The sequence below is a fragment of the Aythya ferina genome, assembly GCF_964211825.1.
Source record: "Aythya ferina genome assembly, chromosome: 11".
NCBI classification, from domain to species: Eukaryota; Metazoa; Chordata; class Aves; order Anseriformes; family Anatidae; genus Aythya; species Aythya ferina.
In genome coordinates, this window is record NC_140307.1 from 2,743,454 (window position 1) to 2,767,978 (window position 24,525).

A 24,525-nucleotide genomic window follows, 5' to 3' on the forward strand; every position below is an offset into this window, starting at 1 on the left:
CAGCCCAGCCCGGCCCGGCCCGGCCCGGCCCGGCCCCGTGCTGGAGGAAGCGGAAGAGGCAGCGGCGGGGCCGCATCGCCGCCGGGCAGCGCCGTGAGTGGGGCCGGGGGTGGAGGGGGGGCTGTGGGGATTGGGGTTTGGGTGGGGGGCGTCCCGGTGTCGGGGTTGTGCTGAGGGGTCCCCTCTGAAATCCTCTCCCCCCCTGCTGGATCCGGGGCGCTGGGCCTGCTGCCGGGTGCCTGAAATTGTGATTAATTTTACGCAGAGGTGGCTGAAATGCTGCTCCCTTCGTGTTTGGCAAAGGGGGTGAGGGAAATGCCTGCTGTGCGTTTGCAGAGTGGGGCCAAGCCTTGGGCTGAGCCTTGCCCTGCTGTTCTTTTAGCCCTCTGTGTGTTAAAAGGGGCTTGATCCGAGCCTACACGCCCTCACTCCTCCTATAAGAGGTTTCTCTGCTGCTGTGCAGAGCCCCAGGAGGAGCTGGGCCTGCAGGGAGCTGTACCCCAGGTGGCTGTGCTGAGCCAGCCCCTGTGTGCAGGGTGGACACATCCTGCTCCATCTATTTCCCATTAGTGTTTTTGGCAGGCTCTGCCTGTGCCCGAGCAGCGTGCCAAGCAGGCGTGCAGCCTTTCCACTTTATATACAGAAAAAGGACTTGAGGGTTGACGATCCTCACACCTTGGAGGGAATTCATTACCTCTGGTAATGAATTATGTGGTGGGAGTTTGTAGCTGGGATCCTTTTAGGTTTGCGCTCAGATCTGGGATTTGCAGTAGGAAGATTTCAGTTCCTGTTGCAGGACTTCTGGGCTGTTTTGTCTCAGATAAAACCCAGCTAACCGCAGGAAGAAATATCTGGTAACTTAACCTGTTCAGGAGGGTAGCACTTGTGCTGCAGATAAATCGTTTTCCAAAATATTCTTTTCCCTGTGTCACCTTCTGGTGTTGCCTGACGCTTCTGGAAGGGTCTCATCCATACAGCATTTATAATCACATGCCTGGGATGATATAATAGTGATGGACGTTGCAGACCCTTCAGAGATTAGTTTGAAAGGAAAGAAACACAAACCCAAGAAATTATAGGGGAGTAATGGTTGCCCAGGCCTGTTGGGTATGGCCAAGTGGTTCCAAATCAGCTGCTAATGATGTTTCCTCCGAGTAGCTTCTTGTCCCTGTTCTTCATGAACATAATTGATATATGGTGGGGGAAAAAGGCAAACAGCAATAAATCTGTGTGGGTCTGTGGAGTCATTAGTCTCGTTCTGAAAGGCTAAGTGATGGCAGCCTTTTTTGTTGCACTGTGATTTGGGAATCTGAAGTGATCATTAGCTGAAAGGCAATGCTCAACCTCCAGTATTTTTTTTTTCTTCCAGAACCATGCAACATGGCAGCAGCCATGGAAACTGAACAGCCGGGCCTTGAAATCTTTGAAACTGCGGGCCGTGAGGAGCAGGAGCAGAGAGAGGAACAGCCAAAACTGGAACCTTACTATGTAGAGAGACATTCCTGGAGCCAGCTCAGGAAACTGCTCACGGATACGCGGAAGTATCATGGGTATATGATGGCAAAAGCCCCGCACGACTTCACGTTTGTTAAGAAAAATGATCCTGAAGGACCTCATTCTGATAGGATCTACTATCTGGGTAAGCTTGCTGGGACAGCCTGTGTCTTGACTAAACTGTCACTGCAGAGGCTGTTGGGGTTTGACTTCAGCTGTGCTTGAACTGATTTGGCACTGTAAATGGCACTGTGAGCAAACTTCTTGGAGCAGGTCCTGTGGTAGAGGAGTGCTTGTATTAAAAGCTGCACTAGCTGAACATAAGTCCACGAAAATCTGAGTCTGGGTAAGAAGCAATGGCTAGAACAAAGGACTGGAAGCCAGAACCGTGTTCTAGCCCCATTGCTTGCTGCTTAGGCTAGTTGTTTTAGCTCTGATTTGTGGTTTAGATTCTAGATGTGCTGTCACAAAGCTGCTGATTCATCTCTGTTCCATTTTTCAGAGAATGGGGGTCGTAATCTTTAAATAAAGTTGAGTTCAAGCACGTTGAAGGTGATGGGCTAAGGCTGGCAGGGCTAATCCCCCTGGGATGAGCTCTGGCTTCCTGAGCTGAAGGTTAGGCTTGGCCTTCCTCAGTGCATGTCTGGCTCCCTCTGGGCTGATCCCCACATGCCCTGGCAGGAGTTATCAGAAATCTGAACAGCACTGAGGGAGATGAGCAGGAAAGAGACATTCAAACCTTCCTAAAGATGCATTATCTTTGAAACACAAGCTGCATTGTGCGGCGTTTCAGCCAAGGGAAAGAGCAGAATGGATCTTCTTGAATTTAAAAGCTTATAAAATAAGACCTCCAAGAAGGAGATATGCTTCAGGCAGCATGTGGTAAGTGTAGGGATAGTTCCTTGTTCTCTTCCTTCTTTGTGATTTACCTTTCTGTGAAACAGGGAATTCCTGGTGCGAGGCTGCAGTGCAGAGACTGTCAGTACTTCCTCTGGTAGGCAGGACCTGCGAAACTGTTCCTGAGCATCTTATGAGAGTGTTTGGATTATTATCAGAAAGCTAATATATTTATTTTTTTTTCTTCTCACTTCGACTATAGCCATGTCTGGGGAGAACAGGGAGAACACGCTCTTCTACTCTGAAATTCCCAAAACCATAAACAAAGCTGCCGTCCTGTTGCTTTCCTGGAAGCCTCTCCTGGATCTTTTTCCGGTGGGTCCTGATTTCTTTCTTGCTCTTTAGCCGCATAGCAAGTAGGCAGGCTTTGAGGTTGCACCCGTAAGCCATCATTATGGTCTGAAATCTTTGAAGGTTCTCCTTGTACTTGGCTAACTCTGCAGCCATCTCGAAAACAAGCCCGGCTTTCTCATCAGGCTTTGGAGCTGCAGCCTTTGTGCATCATGAAAAAATGTGTGTGCTGCTTGATTTCTCCTTTGCCAGCAGAGATTGCAAGTGCTAATTTGCACCAGATTCTCTGCTGTGAGATCCTGGGGACTGCGGAAGGAGCCTGTAGTCTCCGATAATCGCTGTCTTGCAGGGGGAAGTGATGAGTCCCCCTGAGGATCTGTCAGTGGCTCCGTGACTCATGCTGAAGCAGAGGATCTCTTTCCCACTCTCTGGGACGCGTGTCCCCTTCTCACCTCTGTGCAAAGCAAGCCTGCACTGGTCCCCCATGCACCGTGGCAGGTTGGAGGAGGCGGGACAAACCCCGCGTGGAATTAGGTGTGTTGTTTCCCCGTGCTTTTTCCTGAGGCTGCCAGCCAGCCATAAAATTCATGCTGTGCTCTCCTCCCACCCGACCAGTCACTGTGTATCTTTGCAAAAGTTAGCAGAGACCGTCCTACTTGTTCTAGAAATAACAGGCCTTCAGCCTGATCTTTCTCAAACCAGCGTGCGTTGGAAATAGTGCCAGTCGCGCTAAGGGAGAAGTGGCTCTCGGGTTCACAGATGTGTGGGATCGAGTTATGGCCTGCACCTACGAGTGCTGATGGCAGAGGCAGAAGCAGGAGTGGGCTCCTGGCTGCCAGCAGGATTCTGGAGGAGGAGGAGGGTGTCTGCACAGCCATCTGGTCCTGGAAGCTTGGCATGCCGAGATGCTCTGTCAGTATAGTAAGGAATGCAGAGCAGGGGTGTTGATTGTGCTTCTCTGCCCGTATTCAGGCCATCCTGGACTATGGGATGTACTCTCGTGAGGAGGAGTTGCTTCGAGAGAGGAAGCGAATTGGCACCGTCGGGATTGCCTCCTATGATTACCACCGAGAAAGCGGCACCTTTCTGTTTCAGGCTGGGAGTGGAATTTATCACGTAAAGGACGGAGGTCCTCATGGATTCACTGTGAGTTTACTCAGCTCTCTTGTTCTACCACAGTACTTCTATCCTTTAAACTAGAAGCAAAGATCATGAGCATGAGTTCTTGCTGTGCAAGTAGCCTTGACAACAGTTGAGACATGGAGAAATCCCCCTTAGGGGTGCATTTCCATGGTTGTAGAAACATAGATGGAGAATTAATAAGAAATGTTATAAGCTGTGGTGGCAAGGCATGACACCAGATTTCGCTGATTTTTTTTGTAAGTAGGAGTGCCAATAAAAGGCAACACAATGGTTGGGATACTTTGTGCTCTTTCACGTAGTGAGAAGTCACGTCAGAGGCAACTTTTCTTCACTAGCTGTGGTTTAGAGGTCACTGCTCAGCAGTCAGTGCTGTGTTAGAAGATTTGGCCATATAACGTTTGGAACAGCCAGGCTTTACTCTTTGCATGTGCTGAAGACGGGCTTCAAAGCCGAAACCATTTCATATTATAACAAATGCTTGTTGTCTGTCTGACTCTGTCAGGTGGAATTTTCTGTATCTGGAGTTGTTTTTGGAGCACCAGATTATTATATGCCCTACCTGTCTGTTTTTAGGGTGCTGTTCAGATTTCTGATTCAGATTTCTGATCTGTCTGATTTGTGTGAACTTTTTATTTTATTTTTTTTTAATCCTCAGCACTGGTGAAAGAGATCCTGGTGGGATCTGTGCAACCATGATAGAAGCACATTTATCCCTAAAAAATATCTGCATAGCATTTCCCTGCGTTGAAAACGGATTGCTCTCGTGTAAACCTCTGTATCTGAAGTCAGCATCCACACTGCTGTGATCTTAGAGACCTGATAATCCAGTTCAGTTCCTGTATGTTTTTTTTGTTTGTTTGTTTTTAATTGCTTATTATTCTCTTTTTCCTCTTTCAAACAGCAACAGCCTTTAAGACCCATTCTGGTAGAGACCAGTTGTCCGAATATCCGGATGGATCCCAAGCTTTGTCCAGCTGATCCAAATTGGATTGCCTTTATCCACAGCAATGACATCTGGATATCTAATATAGAAACCAGAGAAGAGAGGAGGCTAACGTTTGTGCACAATGGTAATGAATCCTGAATTAAAATCTCTGTACCTCCTCTGCACTTGTTCTTGCTATGCTGAATTAAGCAATGGCACCTGGGGTTCTTCTGAAATCTGAGGGAACGGCCACCATCCACTTCACGTGGGATTTGATTATTTGTCATGTTCTACATGTTTCTTCCATGGCAAATATTGTAGGATGGTTCTTTTCCCTGTGGAACTAGGAAAACCAGAATCTGTCAAAATGAGTTATTTGTTGAATACATATGGAAGGGCTGTTCTCCTGAAATGCTGCTTTTTTTTTTTTTTTATAATACTGGAACAGTCTTTTTTTGTGTGAAGGAGCTGTGGGTGGATTAGAACTGGAGGAAAGTTTCTGTCAGTGAAGTCAGGCTTTTTAGAAACAATATAGACAGTTTATGAATAGCACTGTGCCTTCTGCTGGTGCCCTCAGACTCAGTAACTTAGGTCTTTGCTTCCTAACCTTCTCCAACTCCCTTTTAGACACGTATCCTGGAGGAAGGAAAGTGGAAAATTGTGAATAAACCAATGCCTAAAAATCCATTGTGTTTTGCAATTTAATCACACTTCATGTATTTAAACTATATCATTTAATTTTTAGCTAAATTAAAATTTCTAACACTTCATAATAATGCTTTAGCTTATTTAAATGTTAGATATTAAAATATTATGTAAGTACATTAAAAATAAACCGTAGCAATGACTCCTTCTCAGATGATAATTATTTATGGAGCGCTGCTAAGTTACCTCCAGGGTAACAGGAAAAATATTGAAGCCCTATGGATATGTCATCATGTTGAGATGTTATGTAAGTGTGTTACTTTTGGTCTGTACAGTGAATGAAGTGCTGATAATTTTGTTTTTCTGAATGTTGGTGTTCTCAGTGTCAGTTGGTTTTTTTCTTCTTTGATTTTCTTAAAAGTTGTGAGCTCAGGTAGAATGTGTTCTCTCTTGGATGAGTACATGGAAAACTGAGAGACTAATTGAGTAGGAGTAAGGAGGGGAGATGGCTTTCCTTTCCTAAAAGAAGCTGCAGTGTCAGAGAGGATTAGATCTTTCCCAAATAAATCAACAGAGCAGGGTGGAAGCAGAAAGCAAATCTGCTGAGAAGCCAGATTTATTATCATGTAATTGTTCCCCAGGGGTTGAACTTGGGCCATGTTTGGGATAACGCAGAACTGGTTTGATTCTGCAGTACATCATGAACTAATTCTTCTGTGTCTTTTTTTAGAACTGGCCAATGTTGAGGAGGATCCAAAATCTGCTGGCGTGGCTACTTTTGTGCTGCAGGAGGAGTTTGACAGATACACTGGCTACTGGTGGAGCCCAAAGGCACAGCCAAGTAAGTGTGTTGGATCCTGTGTGTCTGACAGGCAGAAGTAGTGGCCCCCAAGCTGTGCTGTCCAGGGCAGAGTTCATTTTTCTGTCACTTGTCTTTATCCAGGATAGGAATCTTATAGTTCAAAAGGAGTTAGGAGTATCTGTGATGGTGGGTGTGGTACAGGAGCCTCGTTTGCACGAGTTACTGGAGAAAGAGCCTTTCCTTCTCACGATAGTGATAAGAGTTGTGAGAGTCTTGGGGTGTTTTGCTTAGTGAAGCATGAATCACAGACTTCTCTTCATCCTTCCCACCTGATTTTTCTGTTGGGAGAATGCTGGTTTCTGCAGTACCAATTACGAGATCTGCTCTGACCAGGAAATCTTAATTCATTTGCAGCACTGAATGGGGGTAAAGTTCTTCAAATTCTTTATGAAGAAAACGATGAGTCAGAGGTGGAAATTATTCACGTCACATCACCAATGTTGGAGACAAGAAGAACAGATTCCTTCCGGTACCCCAAAACTGGTGAGAGCCTGATGACCTTGTGTGGCTGTTCTAGGAGATGCACATTTTATTCCAGGTGCCTTAGGCCAGGGACTCTCCTAGCTTAGAGCAGGGGGCTAGAGACATGTTGTATAGTCCTTAAATGAGTGTCCAAGTGGTGGAAATTTGGAAAAACTGCTGCTGTGGAGGTTAGCTTAGTCACTGGTGGCTGTGCTGGTTTTCCAGCTGTGTGGTTACTAAGAGCTCTGAGTCCAGGTCTTGCAGGAGCTGGCAGAAACCCTACCTGATCATCGCTATTTTGGAGCTGCTCTCTCAGATCCTGGCACAGAGAAGTTGTTTCTCGTTACAGCCTTGTGTCTCTGAGGGAATAGCTGCAAAATGATACTGCTTTGTTTTTTTGGAGGGGAGGGTTTCTGTTTAGCTGCTGGTAAGCTGGTGCCCTGGTAGCTCAAGTTTTGAAGTGCTCTGACCTCTGCGATTGCTGTTGGGCTTTGAAAATTCTGCGTGCTTGCAGCCTGCCAGAAAAAAACACCCTGTCATATTTTCAAACAGTAAATGATATGAAAGCCTCAACAATAAAGGAGTGAAGGCAGGCATAAAGAAGAGCAGGTGGAGTGCTGCTGGAAGTGGACAAGTGAAACCCGTGCGGCCCTGCTGAGGGCCACCTCACTGCCATGTGTCAGGTGTATAGGGCCGGTTTGAACAGCCTGACCTTTGCTCTTCTGAGCTTTCACTGCTGTGTCAGCAGGGCATAGTGACCACTGACCATCCCCAGCTGCAGAATTACATGTAGCTTCAGGTCTTGTAGATTCCCTGATCCACTGGTAAAAGTTTTCTGTTTATGATCCTGATTTACCACTTGTTTTGAGGAACGAGAAAGGCTGTGTCAGCCTGGGAAGCAAGAGATGGTTGCTCGTGTTTTCTCAGTGCTAGTGTACACCTAGATTTCTGAGGGTGTTTCGTCAGAGTTTTATTCAGCGTTGAGTCTCAGCAGTTTAGGAAAATTGGACAACCAAAGCCTAAATGCTTTTAAAACAATTAAAGTTTTAATCTCTGGCTTCAGTTTCCAATCTGAGCCACAGGGGCCATAGCACTGTTCTGCACGTTGTTACGAGGGCAAAACTTGAGTCAGCATCTTACCAGAGGGAAGATAAGTACTTAAATAGGACAACGCTGTGGCCCAAAGCAAATCACTTCACCTCAGTGCATCAGTTTGTGTGTAGAACTGGGTCGATGAAGTGGGAGTACCTTGCAGTAGCACTGAGAATGCTCAGAGTACGTGGAAGTGACCACATATGGCTTCTTGTGGATTGACTGGCAGCAGCTTTTTTCTTTATTCTTCACATTTGCTGCAGACCAGGTCCCAGCCTTTTGCACTTCAGGTGCTGTACAGCTGCTTTGGGCAGGCTTTCTGGAGAGAGGTAGTTGGGTTTTCAGTGTTCAATACAGATAAGTAGTTTTTTTTTTTTAATCTTAACTTTGCTAGTCATGGCAATAGATTTATAAGAATGCAGAAAGAAAGTCTTTGGTTCCAGAATGAGTTGCTTTTTTTTTTTTTTAAGACGCTCAGTAGCATTGGATCACTTTTTGCACACTGCTTTCTATTGAACAATAACAACCAAAATAATCCAAAGCTTGCTTTGATACCCTGATTGCTCCTGTGCATTTACTTCCAGCTAGTATGTGCATCCTTTGACTGTGGGAGGGAAGACTGTGACAGTAGCATGGCTCTTGATCAGATCTGCTTGCAGAACTACATCACTGAGTCTGCTTCATGTCTGCAGTCTCTTTTTTTTCCATGCCTGATTCTTTGCTCTCTCTCGTGTATGCAAGTAGGCTGTTTGATCAAAGAGCATTGTGCTCTTTCCCTGTTCCATTTCAGTATGAATAACGCCACGATAATCCATCAGTTCAAGTCTATCCTATTAAATTGGTGCCTGACTGCTAACATCTGTTTTTATAGGTACAGCAAATCCAAAGGTCACCTTCAAGATATCTGAAGTGACAATCAATGCAGAAGGAAGAGTAAGTTCCATGTTCTGCTTGTTTTTTAAATAAATCCTATTTCTGTGGATCTTTTTGGTAAAATTCATTTCAGTATAAGTAAACTTTCTTTGTTGTGTTAGCTTAATGGCTTCTCTGGAGGCAGTGCACGTGGCTTGTTCCTCTGCAGATACTTGGTGTCTGTGTACAGCTGTATTTCTCAAGGCTGTCCTTTTCTTCCCCACCATTGGTTTATGAACTTGGCTGCAGAGCAGAATGTTTTAGGTGAGGACGGTTAGACTTTCTTGTGTGACAGATCTCCTTATTGGCTGCAGATACGGGGAAAATTTGATTGCAGAGAGAATATATCACCTTATAAAAGCACGAACATGTGAGCGATGAACTTTCGTTTCACTCCAGGATTTTTTAACAAACACAGAAATTTCCATAGCCCAGTCCAAGATCTCCAGACAGCTGGGAAATTAATAATCTTATCAAACAGACACAGTAACAGCCATGCATTGTTGGGATCCTCTACTCAGCTACTTCAGCCATCACCACTGACCTGCTGGGGTAGCAATGCTGACATCAGCCAGCAACATCAGGGAAAGCCATCAGGTCCTGTGGGGTACCAGTGCCTCGTCCCAACAAGGACAGACTGCAGAACTGCCCATCATGATTTAGACCCACATTGATAACTGGATGCTATGCAGGATGTTCAAAAACTCAGTGAAAACACCTTACAAAACAGCCCGGTACAAATCCCCTCCTCCCTTCCTTTGTATTTTACACGGGGAAACTGATTGTTCAAGTGACTTGTCCAAGACAAATGATGGATTTGTGAGCAGAATCCAGATTTCTCAAGTCTTAGCTCTGGCTGCTCTGGTGTCTGGCTACAGATGGGGTGAAGCCCCTGTGTTGAAAAGGCTGAACAATCTGAATGGAGTGAGCTGCACAGAAGAAGTCTTCTGTGTCCAGGCTCTCATTGTGCATGAAAACTGGTTGTGCGGGTTCATCTCAGTGTCACTGAATTGCTGCTTTGTCAACAGATTGCAGATGTTGTGGATAAAGAGCTAGTTCAGCCCTTCGAGATCCTCTTTGAAGGAGTAGAGTACATTGCTAGAGCTGGGTGGACGCCAGAAGGAAAATAGTGCGTATGTTAATCCTGTCTCTGCTTAGAGGGTTTGGGGCAACACAGTTAGAAGCAGAATGTAGTGGTCCCTGTCTCCAAGCTTAAGCCTGCTTTCATTTTTGCATTGCTATAAACGTGTTTGTGTGAAGGGGGTGATTTTTCCCAAACCCAAACAGTCCCCGTTGTCTTTCCCTGGTACCTGGCCCTACTGCTTTGGCATTGGGCACTCACGGCCTTTGATGTGTGTGTCCTCTCAGCATCCCTGTGAGAGAGAGTGCAGTGCTATTATCCCCATTTTACAGATGGGGAACTGAGGCCCAGAGAGGCTAAGTGACTTGCCATAGTCGCTCAGGAAGTCTGTGGCTGAGGAGAGAAATGAGCCCAGGTCCCCCAGGCCCTAGGCTAGCACCCTAACCACTGGACCATCCTTGCTGACCAGGCTTACTGATCAGAAAACCTGCTGTAAGTGCTACTTACATTTGCATGTCATTTTTAACCCTGTAGATGATGTAGTACAGTGTCTCTAACTCACCAGAAGCTTCTCTGGAAGTGCACTTCTCCAGCTCTTGAATCTAAAGCTGACTTTCACCTTTTCGTGTTTTTTTTTTTTCTTTTTCAAACGTGGAAGAAGTGAAGGGACACATTTACTCCATTGTCTTGCTTTTTGCAGGATTATTTTTAGAGCTACATGTAAAGTCAGAAGCATGGCAGGGTCTCCTGCCAGTTCATTTGGCAGGGTCAGCCTGCCAGTGTTCTCCGCCAGGTATAGATTTAAATTAATATTTTCACAAGTATCCTGGAACATCAGTTAATTTTTTTCTGCTTCATTAGTCCCTCTGATTTTTTTTTTCTCTTTCTCCCTTAAAGCACAATCCAATTCTGGGGGAATAGAATTAATTAAACTTTTCAACCTGCAGTGCTTATGCAATATTGAAATGAAGTGAAATAGGTTCCTAAGTTATTGAAGAGGTTTGTTTTCGTGGGTGAGATTTTACATGTGGCTTTTTTGCTTAATCTGGAATTGAACATTCTTGACTCCCCTGAGATGCTTAGTGGTAATAGGTGTATTTTGAGGTTTTTCAGATCTGTCTAACACTCATGGTTGCATGTTATTTTCTCTAATATCTGTCTCCTCAACAGTGTCTGGTCCATCTTACTGGATCGCTCCCAAACTCGACTTCAGATAGTCTTGATCCCTCCTGCATTATTCATCCCAGTAGAAGATGATGCAATGGAGAGACAGAAACTCATCGATACCGTACCAGATTCTGTTACGCCTTTCATAATTTATGAAGAAACAACAGACATCTGGATAAATGTAAGAATTTCAACTTTAGCACTGCCTGACAGCTTGTTGTTCAAGACCCTATCAGTAACACTTGAGCGATGTTGGTGTTGCTGTGCTGCCTAGGAGACTATTCCTGTTGTGCAAGTTCTGTGCCTCTTCCTGCTGTAAAGAACTCACAATGTAGAGAGAACAAAAAGATCTGGGGTGTGAAAGTAGAGCTGCTTTGCTTGAGGCTGCTTGGTGATCAGAGAGCTAGGAACAGAGCCCAGGACTCTGATGTTCCAGGCAGCCCCTTTACCCACCGACACCCTCCAGCTCATTTGTGCAGTTGTTCACCAGCAGCAGTCCCAGCAGGTGAAGTATTCTTCAACCAGTGAAGATGTTTCCAGGCGATATTTGGGGAACAAGTCTCAAAAGTCTGTTAATAATCACTGAAAACCCTCCTTGACCACGTACATTCTGGTGAAATAGATTCCTGTGTAATGCTCTTGGAGGTGTGTTGTAGGGTGACGCTGTGTGACAGCGGATGCTGGCGTGCTAGGCTAACACTTTGAAGGAGTGCTGCTCACAGTTCTGCAGGTTAAAATCAGTGTCTCTAAAGCAACATCCTGTTGGAGGTGCCCCAGGGTGCAGGACAGCCTGAGAGCTGCAGTCACTGGGGTGTAGTTGCACCTTCCAGCAGAGAGCACGGTCACAAAGCCTTCCAGTGATTGGTCTCTATACTCTAAGTACCGTCTATAATATTATTTTATTTTTAGTAGTAGTGTACGTGGTTTCAGGATGGTGCAGTGAGTTGTCCTGTCTCCATTATCTTTACTGGCTGGACTTGTTTTTTACTGACACCTCGTACCGTGCAGATAAATGCTTCTGAATTCCTCAAAAGATTGTCCCCTGATGGAAGAGCTGGCATCTTCATGAGTGGGAAGATGATGACAGCTCATCTTTCTCTAAATAACCCTTCCCTTCTGGGTTTCTAGATAGCACTGGACAGAGGAGGCCACTGAGTTCTGGCATCTTTGGGTGGCTCTCATATGCTGTCTGCAGACCTGGACCCATCTCTGTATCTGAGCCAGAAAGGCAGGTGCATAAAAACTTACTCAATTCCTTCTGTGGTCAGCATTTAGAATTAGATGAGCCAGGATCTGTGCAGCATGTGGCTGTTGTTTGCAGACACCCCCAACTCATAAGCATTTTTAGGTCTCCCAGTAAGGGACAGAGTGCCACAACCTCCTAGTGTGAGCTGTGTCAGAGGAACTTAGATTCGACTTCAGTGCCAGCCTCCTGCTGATAACACCAGTCCACTGTTCTGTCTCCCCAGATCCATGATATCTTCTATGTTTTCCCTCAAACCCATGAAGACGAGATAGAGTTCATTTTTGCTTCTGAATGTAAAACAGGATTCCGGCACCTATACAAAGTCACCTCGGTTTTGAAGGAGAGCAAGTATAAGCGGTCATCTGGAGGTCTCCCTGCTCCAAGTAAGTGAAATTATTCTCTTTCACCGGGTGTTTGCTGCTGGCTAGTGGGGAAATGAATGTCTTTCCAGGTGGCAGGAATCATTGTCTCGTTGGAAACTCCTCTTGTTGCCCCAGAAAGCACTTTGCTGTACAGTCATTCCACTTGAAATTGTACAGGGGTTGTTCTGTATTCAGCGTGCCTTAGCTTCAACCTTGATTCTTCCTTGTTGACTACAGGGAAAAGTTTCACAAAATCAGATACGAAATGAGCCGTGATGGTGTAAAATGCCCTCAGCTTACTTAGTTGACAGTGGTGGGGTTGTTTGTTTGCTCAGTGCTGTAGGTTAATCATTACAGCAATAACGTGGCTTTCTCTGTGCAGGGTCCAATGTATCCGGTAGATACACATTGGTTCAAGAGTTGTGTTTGGAAGTAAAACCAACACAGTCCCTGTCAGCCTTTACAAGCAGATTGTAGCAGAGAGGCTGACAAAGAACAGTTTGAACATATTGCAAAAGGGTCCATAGAGGGCCTCCCTGTCTGAGGGGGCCCACTTGTTAGTCCCTTTAAAATGAACATATGTGCTTGGCAGCAAAACCTATGATATGACAACTATTCAGAGAATTCCTATCTGCTCTTAAAAACAATCATGGTATTGCTGTATAGACAGAGATGTTAGTAGGAGAAAATTACTGGCAGCTGTTGCAAGTGGAAATTGAGGAAGAGTAATTTCAAGCAAAAAAATTCGAGGACCATGTGCTTCCAAGCTGCAGTCAAAGTTTGGCCTTGCTCAAATACATGGTATAACTGTGTGCAAAGCTCCTGGAATGTTTTTTCCACAGTATGTGTTCTTTCATTTACAGTTTCATGCTGTGATACTTAATTTACTTGTTGTGTGTTGAAGGCACTTGCTGAGCTCTGCATGCAGAAAAAATACACCTTATTTTACGAGAGGTCCTAGTTGTATGCAGTTGTGTTGTTGTTTCTTTCCAGAAAGCATTATATTGGGTTCATTAGATTTCTGTGAATGTATACAACTTCTTTTTCTTGCTAAATCTCCCTCATTCCAAGGGAAATGAAGCCATCTTATAAAAGCAGAGCTGCTTCCCACCCCAAAGCAAAAGTCTCCACTTTTGACACCTGAGACTCACTTTCCAACTTTTTCAGGATAAAACCTCATTTCTGTGCAAATGACAAAATGTTTTAAATAAATAAGCAAGAAGCAACCTAGCCCAGGCCTCAGGTTGAGAGCACCTGTGAATCCTCTGATACGTAGTTCAGAGTGCAAAATGTACGAGCCCTAACACTTGTCTCAGGAGCTGGCAGAGGTGTGGGTCTTCTGTAAAGCCACATTCTCTTGGGTTCAGTGTAGCAAAAAAGTTTGGAAAGAAAAAATATTGTGACTGTGTGGTATGTAAAATCTCTGTATGTGTTGTTTTTTTTTGTTTGTTTGGTTTTTGCAGGTGACTTCAAGTGCCCCATCAAAGAGGAGATAGCCATTACTAGTGGGGAATGGGAAGTGCTTGGGAGACATGGGTCAAATGTAAGTATCTGCTCTTGCTGTATGATATCTTGCAAGCAACACACATGTGCTGGAGGACAGCAGTGCAGAGAAATGGTCTCAGGGACCTCACAGATAAGTACATGTTGCATTAGCAAGGCTCTGCTCCTTTTTGGCAGTAAAGGAGAGCATCACAGGCAACATTAGATGTTTATCTTCCTAACAAGTTTTTCCCTCTAAGTTTAAGCCTTAAAGAGAAGGAAGCAAAAATACTTTAAAGCATTACCGAGGAAATTCCATGTGTTCCATGAGAACCAAAATGTTGTGATGATGTCCAGCTGCTGTCCTGGAGCCAGGAGATACCTGTTGGAGGGGTCAGAATAAATCTATTAGCCATGTCTCTCCTTAGCCAGAATGCACAATGTTTGTGTACCATGTAGCCTCTGGACAAGGAGGTAGGGAATGCTCCCAAACTGCTGCTCTTCTAGCTCTAAGTTGGCCAAATTTTATGACCATTTGAATGAAACAGCAGCTCAAGGAGGACTGTTGGATTGATACGGAGTTTGTAAAGGTCTGTGATAAAATCCTTTCTAAATGGTAGTTGGAAATGGGGCTAGAGGACAAAGTGTGCAAGTAGAGCTGCCTTTGAATCTGTTCTGTTGTCTGCTCAGAAAGAAGGGGCAACAGATGTTTGTAACTGGCAGAGTTCAGGACAGCTAGAACAGTCGTTTGGCTTGTTCTTTACAATTTGCTGGACTATAACTCCAAATTATGGAAGCGGTGGGGAGAAGACTCAATGGGGATAGAAGACCTGGGCTTTTCTTTCAAGAACTCAGTATTGAGGGATGTGTTGTTTTGGTTTTGACAGATCTATGTAGACGAAGCCAAAAAACTGGTGTATTTTCAAGGCACAAAAGACTCGCCCTTGGAGCATCACTTGTACGTCGTTAACTACGAGAATCCTGGAGAAGTGAAGCGGCTGACAGAGCGTGGTTACTCTCATGCCTGCTGTGTCAGCCAGGTACCATTCGTTTGTGAGGCCCTGGGTAGGCAGGGCTGGCTGTGTGTCCTGCTTTCTCAACCAACCTGGTCCTTCATCAATCAATGGACAAGCTTGTATTTAAATGCCACTGTTGATTTTGCAGGTGTTCTCTGGATTTTGGGATGTTAGTATCCGAATCCAGCTGAGGATTGTAGCTTCTCAGATTGTGTCCTGGTCGGGGTCTGCTATAGACCGCCGAACCAGGATGAGGAGACGGATGAGGAATTCTACAGGCAGCTGACAGAGGTTGCAAAATCATCAGCTCTTGTACTCGTGGGGGACTTCAACTTCCCTGACATATCCTGGAAGCACAACACAGCCCTGAGAAAGCAGTCTAGGAGGTTTCTGGAGAGCGTGGAAGATAGCTTCCTGACGCAGCTGGTTAGTGAGCCTACCAGGGGAGGTGCCCCGCTAGACCTTCTCTTCGCGAACAGAGAAGGACTGGTGGAGGACGTGATCGTCGGGAGCTGTCTAGGGCAGAGTGACCACGCAATGGTGGAGTTCACTATTCTTGGCGAGGCCAGGAAGGGGACCAGTAAAACCGCTGTATTGGACTTTCGGAGGGCTGACTTTGAGCTGCTCAGGACATTGGTTGGTGGAGTCCCTTGGGAGGCGGTTCTGAAGGGCAGAGGGGTCCAGGAAGGCTGGGCGCTCTTCAAGAGGGAAGTCTTAATGGCGCAGGAACGGTCTGTTCCCACGTGCCCAAAGACGAGCTGGCGGGGAAGAAGACCGGCCTGGCTCAACAGAGAATTGTGGCTTGATCTTAGGAGGAAAAAGAGGGTTTATAAGCTTTGGAAAAGTGGGCAGGCCACTAAGGAGGACTTTAAAGAAGTAGCGAGGCTGTGCAGGGACAAAATTAGGAAGGCCAAAGCTCATCTGGAGCTCAATCTGGCTACTGCCGTTAAAGATAACAAAAAACGTTTCTATAAATACATCAACACAAAAAGGAGGACTAAGGAGAATCTCCATCCTTTACTGGATGCGGGGGGAAACTTAGTTACAAGAGATGAGGAAAAGGCGGAGGTGCTCAATGCCTTCTTTGCCTCAGTCTTTAGCGGCAATACCGGATGTTCTCTGGATACCCAGTACCCTGAGCTGGTGGAAGGGGATGGGGAGCAGGATGTGGCCCTCATTATCCATGAAGAACTGGTTGGTGACCTACTACGGCACTTAGATGTGCACAAGTCGATGGGGCCAGATGGGATCCACCCAAGGGTACTGAGGGAACTGGCAGAGGAGCTGGCCAAGCCGCTGTCCATCATTTATCAACAGTCCTGGCTATCGGGGGAGGTCCCAATCGACTGGCGGCTAGCAAACGTGACGCCCATCTACAAGAAGGGCCGGAGGGCAGACCCAGGAAACTACAGGCCTGTCAGTTTGACCTCAGTGCCAGGAAAGCTCATGGAGCAGATCCTCCTGAGAGTCATCATGCAGCACTTGAAGGGGAAGCAGGCGATCAGGCCCAGTCAGCATGGCTTTATGAAAGGCAGGTCATGCCTGACGAACCTGATCTCCTTCTATGACAGAGTGACGCGCTGGGTGGATGAGGGAAAGGCTGTGGATGTGGTCTACCTTGACTTCAGCAAGGCTTTTGACACCGTCTCCCACAGCATTCTCCTCAAGAAACTGGCTGCTCTTGGCTTGGACTGGCGCACGCTTCGTTGGGTTAGAAACTGGCTGGATAGCCGGGCCCAAAGAGTCGTGGTGAATGGAGCCAAGTCCAGTTGGAGGCCAGTCACTAGTGGCGTCCCCCAGGGCTCGGTGCTGGGGCCGGTCCTCTTTAATATCTTCATCGATGATCTGGACGAGGGCATCGAGTGCACCCTCAGTAAGTTCGCAGATGACACCAAGTTAGGTGCGTGTGTCGATCTGCTTGAGGGTAGGAAAGCTCTGCAGGAGGATCTGGATAGGCTGCACCGATGGGCTGAGGTCAACTGCATGAAGTTTAACAAGGCCAAGTGCCGGGTCCTGCACCTGGGGCGCAATAACCCCAAGCAGAGCTACAGGCTGGGAGAGGAATGGTTGGAAAGCTGCCAGGCAGAGAAGGACCTGGGAGTGATGGTGGACAGTCGGCTGAATATGAGCCAGCAGTGTGCTCAGGTGGCCAAGAAGGCCAACGGCATCCTGGCTTGTATTAGGAACAGCGTGACCAGCAGGGCTAGGGAGGTGATCGTCCCCCTGTACTCAGCTCTGGTGAGGCCGCACCTCGAGTACTGTGTTCAGTTTTGGGCCCCTCGCTACAAGAAGGACATCGAGGTGCTTGAGCGGGTGCAGAGAAGGGCGACGAAGCTGGTGAGGGGCCTGGAGAACAAGTCCTACGAGGAGCGGCTGAGGGAGCTGGGCTTGTTCAGCCTGGAGAAGAGGAGGCTCAGGGGTGACCTTATTGCTCTTTACAGATACCTTAAAGGAGGCTGTAGAGAGGTGGGGGTTGGCCTGTTCTCCCACGTGCCTGGTGACAGGACGAGGGGGAATGGGCTTAAGTTGAGCCAGGGGAGTTTTAGGCTAGATGTTAGGAAGAACTTCTTTACAGAAAGGGTTGTGAGGCATTGGAACAGGCTGCCCAGGGAAGTGGTGGAGTCACCATCCCTGGAAGTCTTCAAAAGACGCTTAGATGTAGAGCTTAGGGATATGGTTTAGTGGAGGGCTGTTAGCGTTAGGTTGGAGGTTGGACTCGATGACCTTGAGGTCTCTTCCAACCTAGAAAATTCTGTGATTCTGTGATTCTGTGATTCTCAGAGCCTATCTGCTCTTATCACCAAAGAGCCCAGACTTCCTGGGTTGATTTGGTTTCTAAACATCTGAAAGATCAAAATGCAGAAAGAACTTATCCCTTTTGCTTATACTGAGGAATTCACAATAATGTTCTTTTTCTCTCTAGGATTGTGACATGTTCATCACCAAGTACAGCAACCAGAAGAACCCACACTGTGTGTCACTTTACCGGCTGACAGGACCTGAAGATGATGCAGCTCACAGGACAAAGGAGTTCTGGGCTACCATTTTAGATTCAGCAGGTAACAGCTTTGTTAAGGAACTGCCAAAGGGCAACCAGGATCACAGAGCGAAACATTTCCCAGAATATGCTCATTTTGGCTTTGCTTCTTGTGGGTAACTCTTGGCTTCTCTGTGAAGCTCATGCTCGTGTGAGAAGTTCTTAGATGAAGTTCTTAAAGGAGTGACTTGGAAACAAATGGGTATAAATTGGCTGTGAAGGAATTCAGAGTGGAAATTATTAAGTTCCTATTGCCAGAGCCAGTAGAAAGATTAGAAAGCAAGTTTTATCATTAGCAGGGGTGGGTTTAAGTGAGTTTATTTACTCTTTTACTAAATGTGCGTTATTGAGCATGCTTCTGGGCCTCTGGGGAGGGCCACTCACTCCTTAAATAGTTCCATGCTGCAGTCTGCTCATGTCTTTGCGAGCTGGCTCTTAGGCTTTTATTTTTCCACTGTGATTCTGTTACTTTTCATCTTTCCTTCCCTGAGGCATAGACCAAATCCTGTGCTTTCCATGTATTAATGCAGCGAATCCTAAATGGAGTGTATTAATGCAGCGAATCCTAAACAGGAATGGGAACGTGACAGGGCTGAGAAAGCTCTTCTAGGGCCTGGGCATTCCCAATCTCTGCCTTGTCCCAGCCACATCCATTGGAAGCACGGGAGAGCTGCGTTATCTGGGATGCACCAGGAGTGGTGTTGGGGCAGGGCTGGAGCAGAGCTGCATTATTCATCCATTCCCTGTTAATCCAGGCTTTGTTCCTTCCCATGGCAGGCCCTCTACCTGATTACATTCCCCCAGAAGTGTTCTCCTTTGAGAGCTCCACGGGGTTTACACTCTACGGGATGATGTACAAACCTCACAATCTGCAGCCTGGAAAGAAGTACCCCACTGTGCTTTTCATCTACGGAGGGCCTCAGGTGAGTGCAGTCTGTGGGCAGTGGGTTGGCCTGGATCACTTCATTCCCAGCTCTCCTGTGTGCACAGCTCCTGCTCTGTGCTGGGGATAGCCTACTAAGCCAATTTCAGATTTTATTTACTGTAAATGTTTTACACATTTTTACAGTGTAAATCTTTCAAGATCCCTGCTGTAGGATTCCCTCTCTTTGCTTGTGGTCTGCTACGAAATTGGCTTAGTAGGTATCCTCTGAATTTCTTTACATGAATGCTTATATCATTGTTCTTCTATTCTAGGTACAGCTAGTGAACAACCGGTTTAAAGGAATCAAATATTTCCGTTTGAACACCTTGGCCTCTTTAGGCTACGTTGTTGTTGTCATTGATAACCGGGGATCCTGCCACCGAGGACTGAAGTTTGAGGGAGCCTTTAAATACAAAATGGTAAGTGCAGCTCCGAATCAGGTTCTTCGTTTTCAACCAGAGACAGGTTTGAGTGCTGTTTTTATCTGAACTGAAGCACCAGTTTGGCACAGATGCCCAGCATCGCTTGTGTAACACTGCCTAAGTTTGGGTGGGAAACCACTTGTAGTCGAGTGGAGTGGATGTGAGGGAGGAAAGACGCTCGGTGTGGAAAGTGTAGTGTCAAGTTTTGAGCTTGCAAGCTTGTCAGGTGTCAGGGAGTGTGATTTGTAAGGGGATCTCTGATGCTCTGAGCAGAAATGCTTTGCTCTCACGATGCAGGATAGTTTCTTCCATAGCATGGGTTACAACTCAGAGCAGTTCCTGTGTCAGGCTGGAAAGGGGAAAAATGTTTGGCCATGTGTACTGGCAGGGACAGCCTGTGCCAGGCTCTCGCTGTGGGGAAGAGCATTTTCATGCCTGGAGCTGGAATTCTGCCTTGCCTTTGTACAGCAAAAAGTAAAAACACTGAGAAATCTTCCTTGTCCATAGGTAAGGAGGTAAAAAAAAGAAAAATATAGTTACTAGGTAGCTTAGCATGTATTTATTGTCTTAGGAAAGGGGTCGTCTTTCTGTAACATGCCCAGTGCAATGGAGTGCTGGTGTCTGGACGGGTGCTGTGCAGCCTTTGGGAATCCTGAGAATTTAACTTTTGTCTGGAACTAACAACTTACCTTTTCTCTCCCTTCCCAGGGACAAATTGAAATCGATGACCAAGTGGAAGGGCTGCAGTACTTAGCATCCCAGTATGACTTTATTGATTTGGACCGTGTTGGCATTCATGGCTGGTCCTACGGAGGCTACCTCTCTCTTATGGCTTTAATGCAGAGGTCAGATATCTTCAGGGTATGTTCGTACATTGAGTACTTCTTCTGGTGGTGCAGACAGAATTTTTCCTTTAATCGTGTGACTTCCCTCAGGTGTTCACAGCACAAAGATTTTTGAGCTAGCTCTAGACAAGTGGGGACACAGTGCTCTGCGTGTTTCCTTCAAGAATCTTCTAGTTGAGTGAGTTCAGATGAAAGTTGCTTTTCCGGTATACATTCCTTCCACAGTATTTCTAATTAGGCTTCCAGGCTTTGGTTATCCTTTTTATATTTCTCAGACAACAGATCTGAGAATCTATTCACTCTTTAAAGCTAGTGCTTGCTAGCAAGCCACAGCGCCTTTTTAAACCAGCATTCATTGGGTACTGTGAGAGCTGTTATAAGTTGTTCTGTGATCTTAGGTTGTCTCTTCAGTTTTCTGCTCTTGTGTTTCTGTCTGGAGTGTGGGGATGAGATGCTCTCCCTCTGTAAACATGCTGTCACTGCTGGGCTCTGAGAGGTGTTTGGGACTGGCACGCACATTGGGTCTGTACTGGGAGAGCTGTGTGATTCAGCTTTTCAAACAGAGACAGTGATACCTGGGCAGCCTGTATAACACGAATAGAGATGTCTTAAATCAGCAAATGATATTTGTGCTGCTCTTTCCCACCTCTCCACACAAGTTTGCAGCCTTCATCCTCAGGGGAGCGTGGTGTGACTGCACCATCACTCTGCCTGCTTGCTTCCCGCAGCTCTCCAGATGAGCCAGACATAATCCTGACCTGACAGGAAGGTGCTGTGTTGTCTGTGAGGCTATCCACATTGATGCAGGCAGGGTCTTTTGGGCAGAGCACACTCGTGTCCAGAAAACCAGGCATGTAAGAGGAGTGTGGAGTAGTTCAAGTAGATCAGTTTTACTCCGAGAGTTTGTTCTTGTGAGCTGGGGTGAGGAGGAACAACAGTTTGCCCCGTTCAGCTGAATGCAGAAGGATATTCCCTCTAGAACTGCATAAAAGAGCTTTCTTTAAACTGATTGACTGTCGAGCTTGCAATAACTGTGCTGGTGTAGCTCCACCAACCTGAGGTCACGTGCTGAAGGTGCCTCATATAGTCTCAGCTGTTGCCTGCTTTGTGCCAGCTGAGCTCTTTGTGCTGTGAACCAACCAAGGGAAACAATCCTGCTGAAAAACAACACCACCGTCTCTTCCTCCTCCGGTCTGACCTATTCCCAGATCAAATTTGTAGCAGTGTGCTGCACAGGGCAACCTGGCAGTGGGGAGAGGTGCCAGAAAGAGGTGCTTGTGATTACATGACTTGAGACCACTATAGCAAATGGTCAGGCTGTTGGTGGGCAAATGTTGGAGGCAGCGATGTGCTAAGAGCTGAATATTGCCTCAGGACGTATTTTGTTCTTTGGGGGTCTTCTTGCTTTGTGCAAGTCCAACCTCAATATTCCTGGGAGGTTTAATCATTATTTTTCTAAAGTCATGGAAAATCTTTGAATTATTACTTTAAAAAATACCTGACCAAGGAAGAGTCTTTGGTTTGTTTTTGGCTGGTCTTTTTTCACAAGCCTCTCTGCAAGCTTGTGGTAGGTATCCAAGGGGAAATGCTGAGTCCTGGGGAGCTTTCAATGCCAATTTCTGTTAGACATTTATGTAAATGAAGGTTCTGTGACCCACAGCAGAACACTGCATTTTGAACAAAATCCACTTACCTCCAGCAGGACTTGCAGGTGGTATCTTTAGTGTTGCTTCTGATTTGTCTGTAGGATCTTTCTGGTTTTCAGCAGCTGCCTGATTTTCAGTACACGCAGTCTGTAGTTGAACTCTGCTCATATATATATATATTGACATATGTATATATATATATATATAAATAAAAGTTGCATTTGCAGGTTGCTGTTGCCGGAGCACCCGTCACGCTGTGGATTTTCTATGACACTGGTTACACAGAGCGCTACATGGGCCACCCGGATCACAACGAGCAGGGATATTACCTAGGTTCGGTGGCCATGCAAGCTGAGAAGTTTCCTTCTGAGTAAGTTTGCTTCTGGCTTTTCCTTTCTATTCCTGTCAGGAAAGTTCAGGCCCCACAGACATGTATTTATCTCCCTTTTCTTGGCAATTAAATCCTGGAATCATAAATGCTAGTATTAAAACAAAAACAGCACTAATAAACTTAATAGACTTGAATGAACATTTGCATAATTACAGACTATTCCAAGTAAGCCCTTTTATTCTAGCTGTAATTAAAGACCATCTTTTATGTCTAAAGAAATGACAAACACATCCCCAATTATATGATTAGCACTTCAGAGTTGAGTTAAGCTAGACAAAAAACAGTCAATCAGGATGCTTTCTGCATGCTCTCAGTCTGTATCAGCACGGTGTTGTCTGCAGAGCAGGCTGAGATCATGGGCTTTCTGGCCAAAGAGCTGAAAACCAGCAGTGATTCTGAGCAAGTGTTAAGCCATTGTGTTGTCCAAGCTAGGAAATGCTTCTGAAAATAATGATGTGCAGATGAAAGGTCTGACCATGATGTGCATATGCAGGAAGAACTTGTAGAGGAGGAAAGGAATGATTTGGGACCAGCTGCTGGTCCATTCAGAGCGATTCACAATAGCGAAGTCACTCTTCAATGCTAATGTTTTTACTGTCGAGTGTTTTTGGAGGGGTGTTTGTGGACTGTGAATGACTGGCAGATTCTGGGATACTATTTAGAAATGTTTGTTTCTTGCTTTTCTCAGACCAAACCGTTTGCTGCTGCTACATGGGTTCTTGGATGAGAATGTTCACTTTGCACACACTAGTATTTTGCTCAGCTTTTTAGTGAGAGCTGGGAAACCGTATGACTTACAGGTAAGGCTGGAACCAAGATGTGAAAATGTTATGGCTGTCTTTGAGGAGTACAAAATTCCAGCTTGTAACATGGCAGCTTGGAATTCTAGGATAAAACTCAATTTTATTTATTTTTTTTTAAGTGGGAAACTTTATGAGTAAACCAAAACATTATTAGGCAAATGAGCAGTTAAGGCTGCTCCCAAGGAGCTCTGCAGTTTGGAAGCAGTACAGCAGTGTTTGTGCAGCGTGGAGCAGGTTTATGTATTTAATTAAACCCTGCTGGTTCTGTGCAGATGCAGCCCAGGTTATCTTACGCTGTGCTGCAGAACTGGAAGCATGCTGATTTACATGATGGCTCTGAACAGGATCTGCCTCTGTTCAGCCATGCTGATCGCCTCCAGCTAAGTACTAGCTGCATTACAGGGTGCAACGGGTTGTCTCCAGGTTCAGGCAATGGAAGAAGGAAATGTATTAGCTCGAGTGCACACAGAGCTAGTAGCTAGTGCAGGGAGTTTACATGCACGTTTTGAACCTGTCTCTGGGGCCCGAAACCTTTGTGGATACTCATGACTCTATTTTATATTTTAGATCTACCCTCAGGAGAGACACAGTATAAGGGTACCCGAGTCGGGAGAGCACTATGAACTCCACCTACTGTATTACCTGCAGGAGAATCTGGGCTCCCACATTGCTGCCCTGAAGGCGATGTAACTGACCTCTGCAGAACTCTGCTCAACTGGCTGCTTTACTGAATGAGGAGATGCAGGAAACTAGAGAAAATAGGATGGAACACTGCATTTTGGTGCCTGCCATGTGTACACACACACACACACACACACACACGGAGACACTTTTTTTTTAAAGTAAATTTGGTGCCATACAGGAAATTAAAGGACGGTGGCCTAATAACTTTAAAGCTTAAGATGTAAATAAAATCAAATGTCTGTGGTGTAATGCAGTACCATGGGTGTTCTCTTGGGGGAGGAGCTGAAACTGAAAATAACATACTTCTACAGCACCAGAACTTCACATTTTAAAAGCATTCTGATCTAATTGATGTATTTTTACAGTGTGTTCCTAGGTATCTTATTACATAATACTAGAAGGTGTACTACGCAGCAGAAATTCACCTGGATGGTTACAACTTAAATTACATTTTAAATGTTATCATATAGTTTTTATGCTTCACGAGGGGGATGTGTCTCACTTCTGAGAAGTCAGTCACAAGTTAGACACATCTCCTGTCTAGATGCCAGTTGTTTTTTAAAAAAAAAAAAACACTTTTAACTGCTTCCTAAATATTTTAAATTTTGGATTCAGTTGAGTTGATGCCATGTTCTTTTCAATTATTTCTTCTCTCCCCAGGATAAATCCTGCCCTTTTATTTTTTTTTCTTTTCA

At 45.7% G+C, this 24,525-nt stretch overlaps 1 protein-coding gene across 3 annotated transcripts; it reads left to right on the forward strand.

Annotated features, from left to right (window-relative positions):
* Positions 1-6: 6 nt before the first annotated feature.
* DPP8 (dipeptidyl peptidase 8) lies at positions 7-24,079 on the forward strand. Of its 3 annotated transcripts, none has more exons than XR_014697029.1 (20): positions 7-93; positions 1,370-1,639; positions 2,594-2,706; positions 3,655-3,828; positions 4,727-4,895; positions 6,126-6,236; positions 6,612-6,740; positions 8,683-8,744; positions 9,752-9,852; positions 10,975-11,152; positions 12,441-12,600; positions 14,043-14,122; positions 14,949-15,101; positions 18,001-18,136; positions 18,892-19,037; positions 19,312-19,458; positions 20,170-20,306; positions 22,180-22,322; positions 23,032-23,143; positions 23,714-24,079. XR_014697029.1 is itself a non-coding variant. In XM_084532834.1 (20 exons), the coding sequence occupies exons 2-20, from the start codon at positions 1,381-1,383 to the stop codon at positions 23,834-23,836; spliced, it is 2,649 nt and encodes an 882-aa protein (XP_084388960.1). In that variant the 5' UTR covers positions 7-93; positions 1,370-1,380; the 3' UTR covers positions 23,837-24,079. The 3 variants fall into 3 exon arrangements, 2 of the variants coding, with proteins under 2 accessions (XP_084388960.1, XP_084388961.1); XM_084532834.1 differs by having other exon boundaries at positions 20,170-20,322; XM_084532835.1 differs by lacking the exon at positions 20,170-20,306.
* Positions 24,080-24,525: the final 446 nt, after the last annotated feature.

Bases quoted from the DNA above. Each gene is read 5' to 3' on its own strand.
- DPP8 (XM_084532834.1), top strand. From the start codon at position 1,381: ATGGCAGCAGCCATGGAAACTGAACAGCCGGGCCTTGAAATCTTTGAA. The intron at 12,601-14,042 runs GTAAGTGAAATT...TGGTTTTTGCAG, and splicing joins TGGAGGTCTCCCTGCTCCAA to GTGACTTCAAGTGCCCCATC. The intron at 23,144-23,713 runs GTAAGGCTGGAA...TTTATATTTTAG, and splicing joins GGAAACCGTATGACTTACAG to ATCTACCCTCAGGAGAGACA.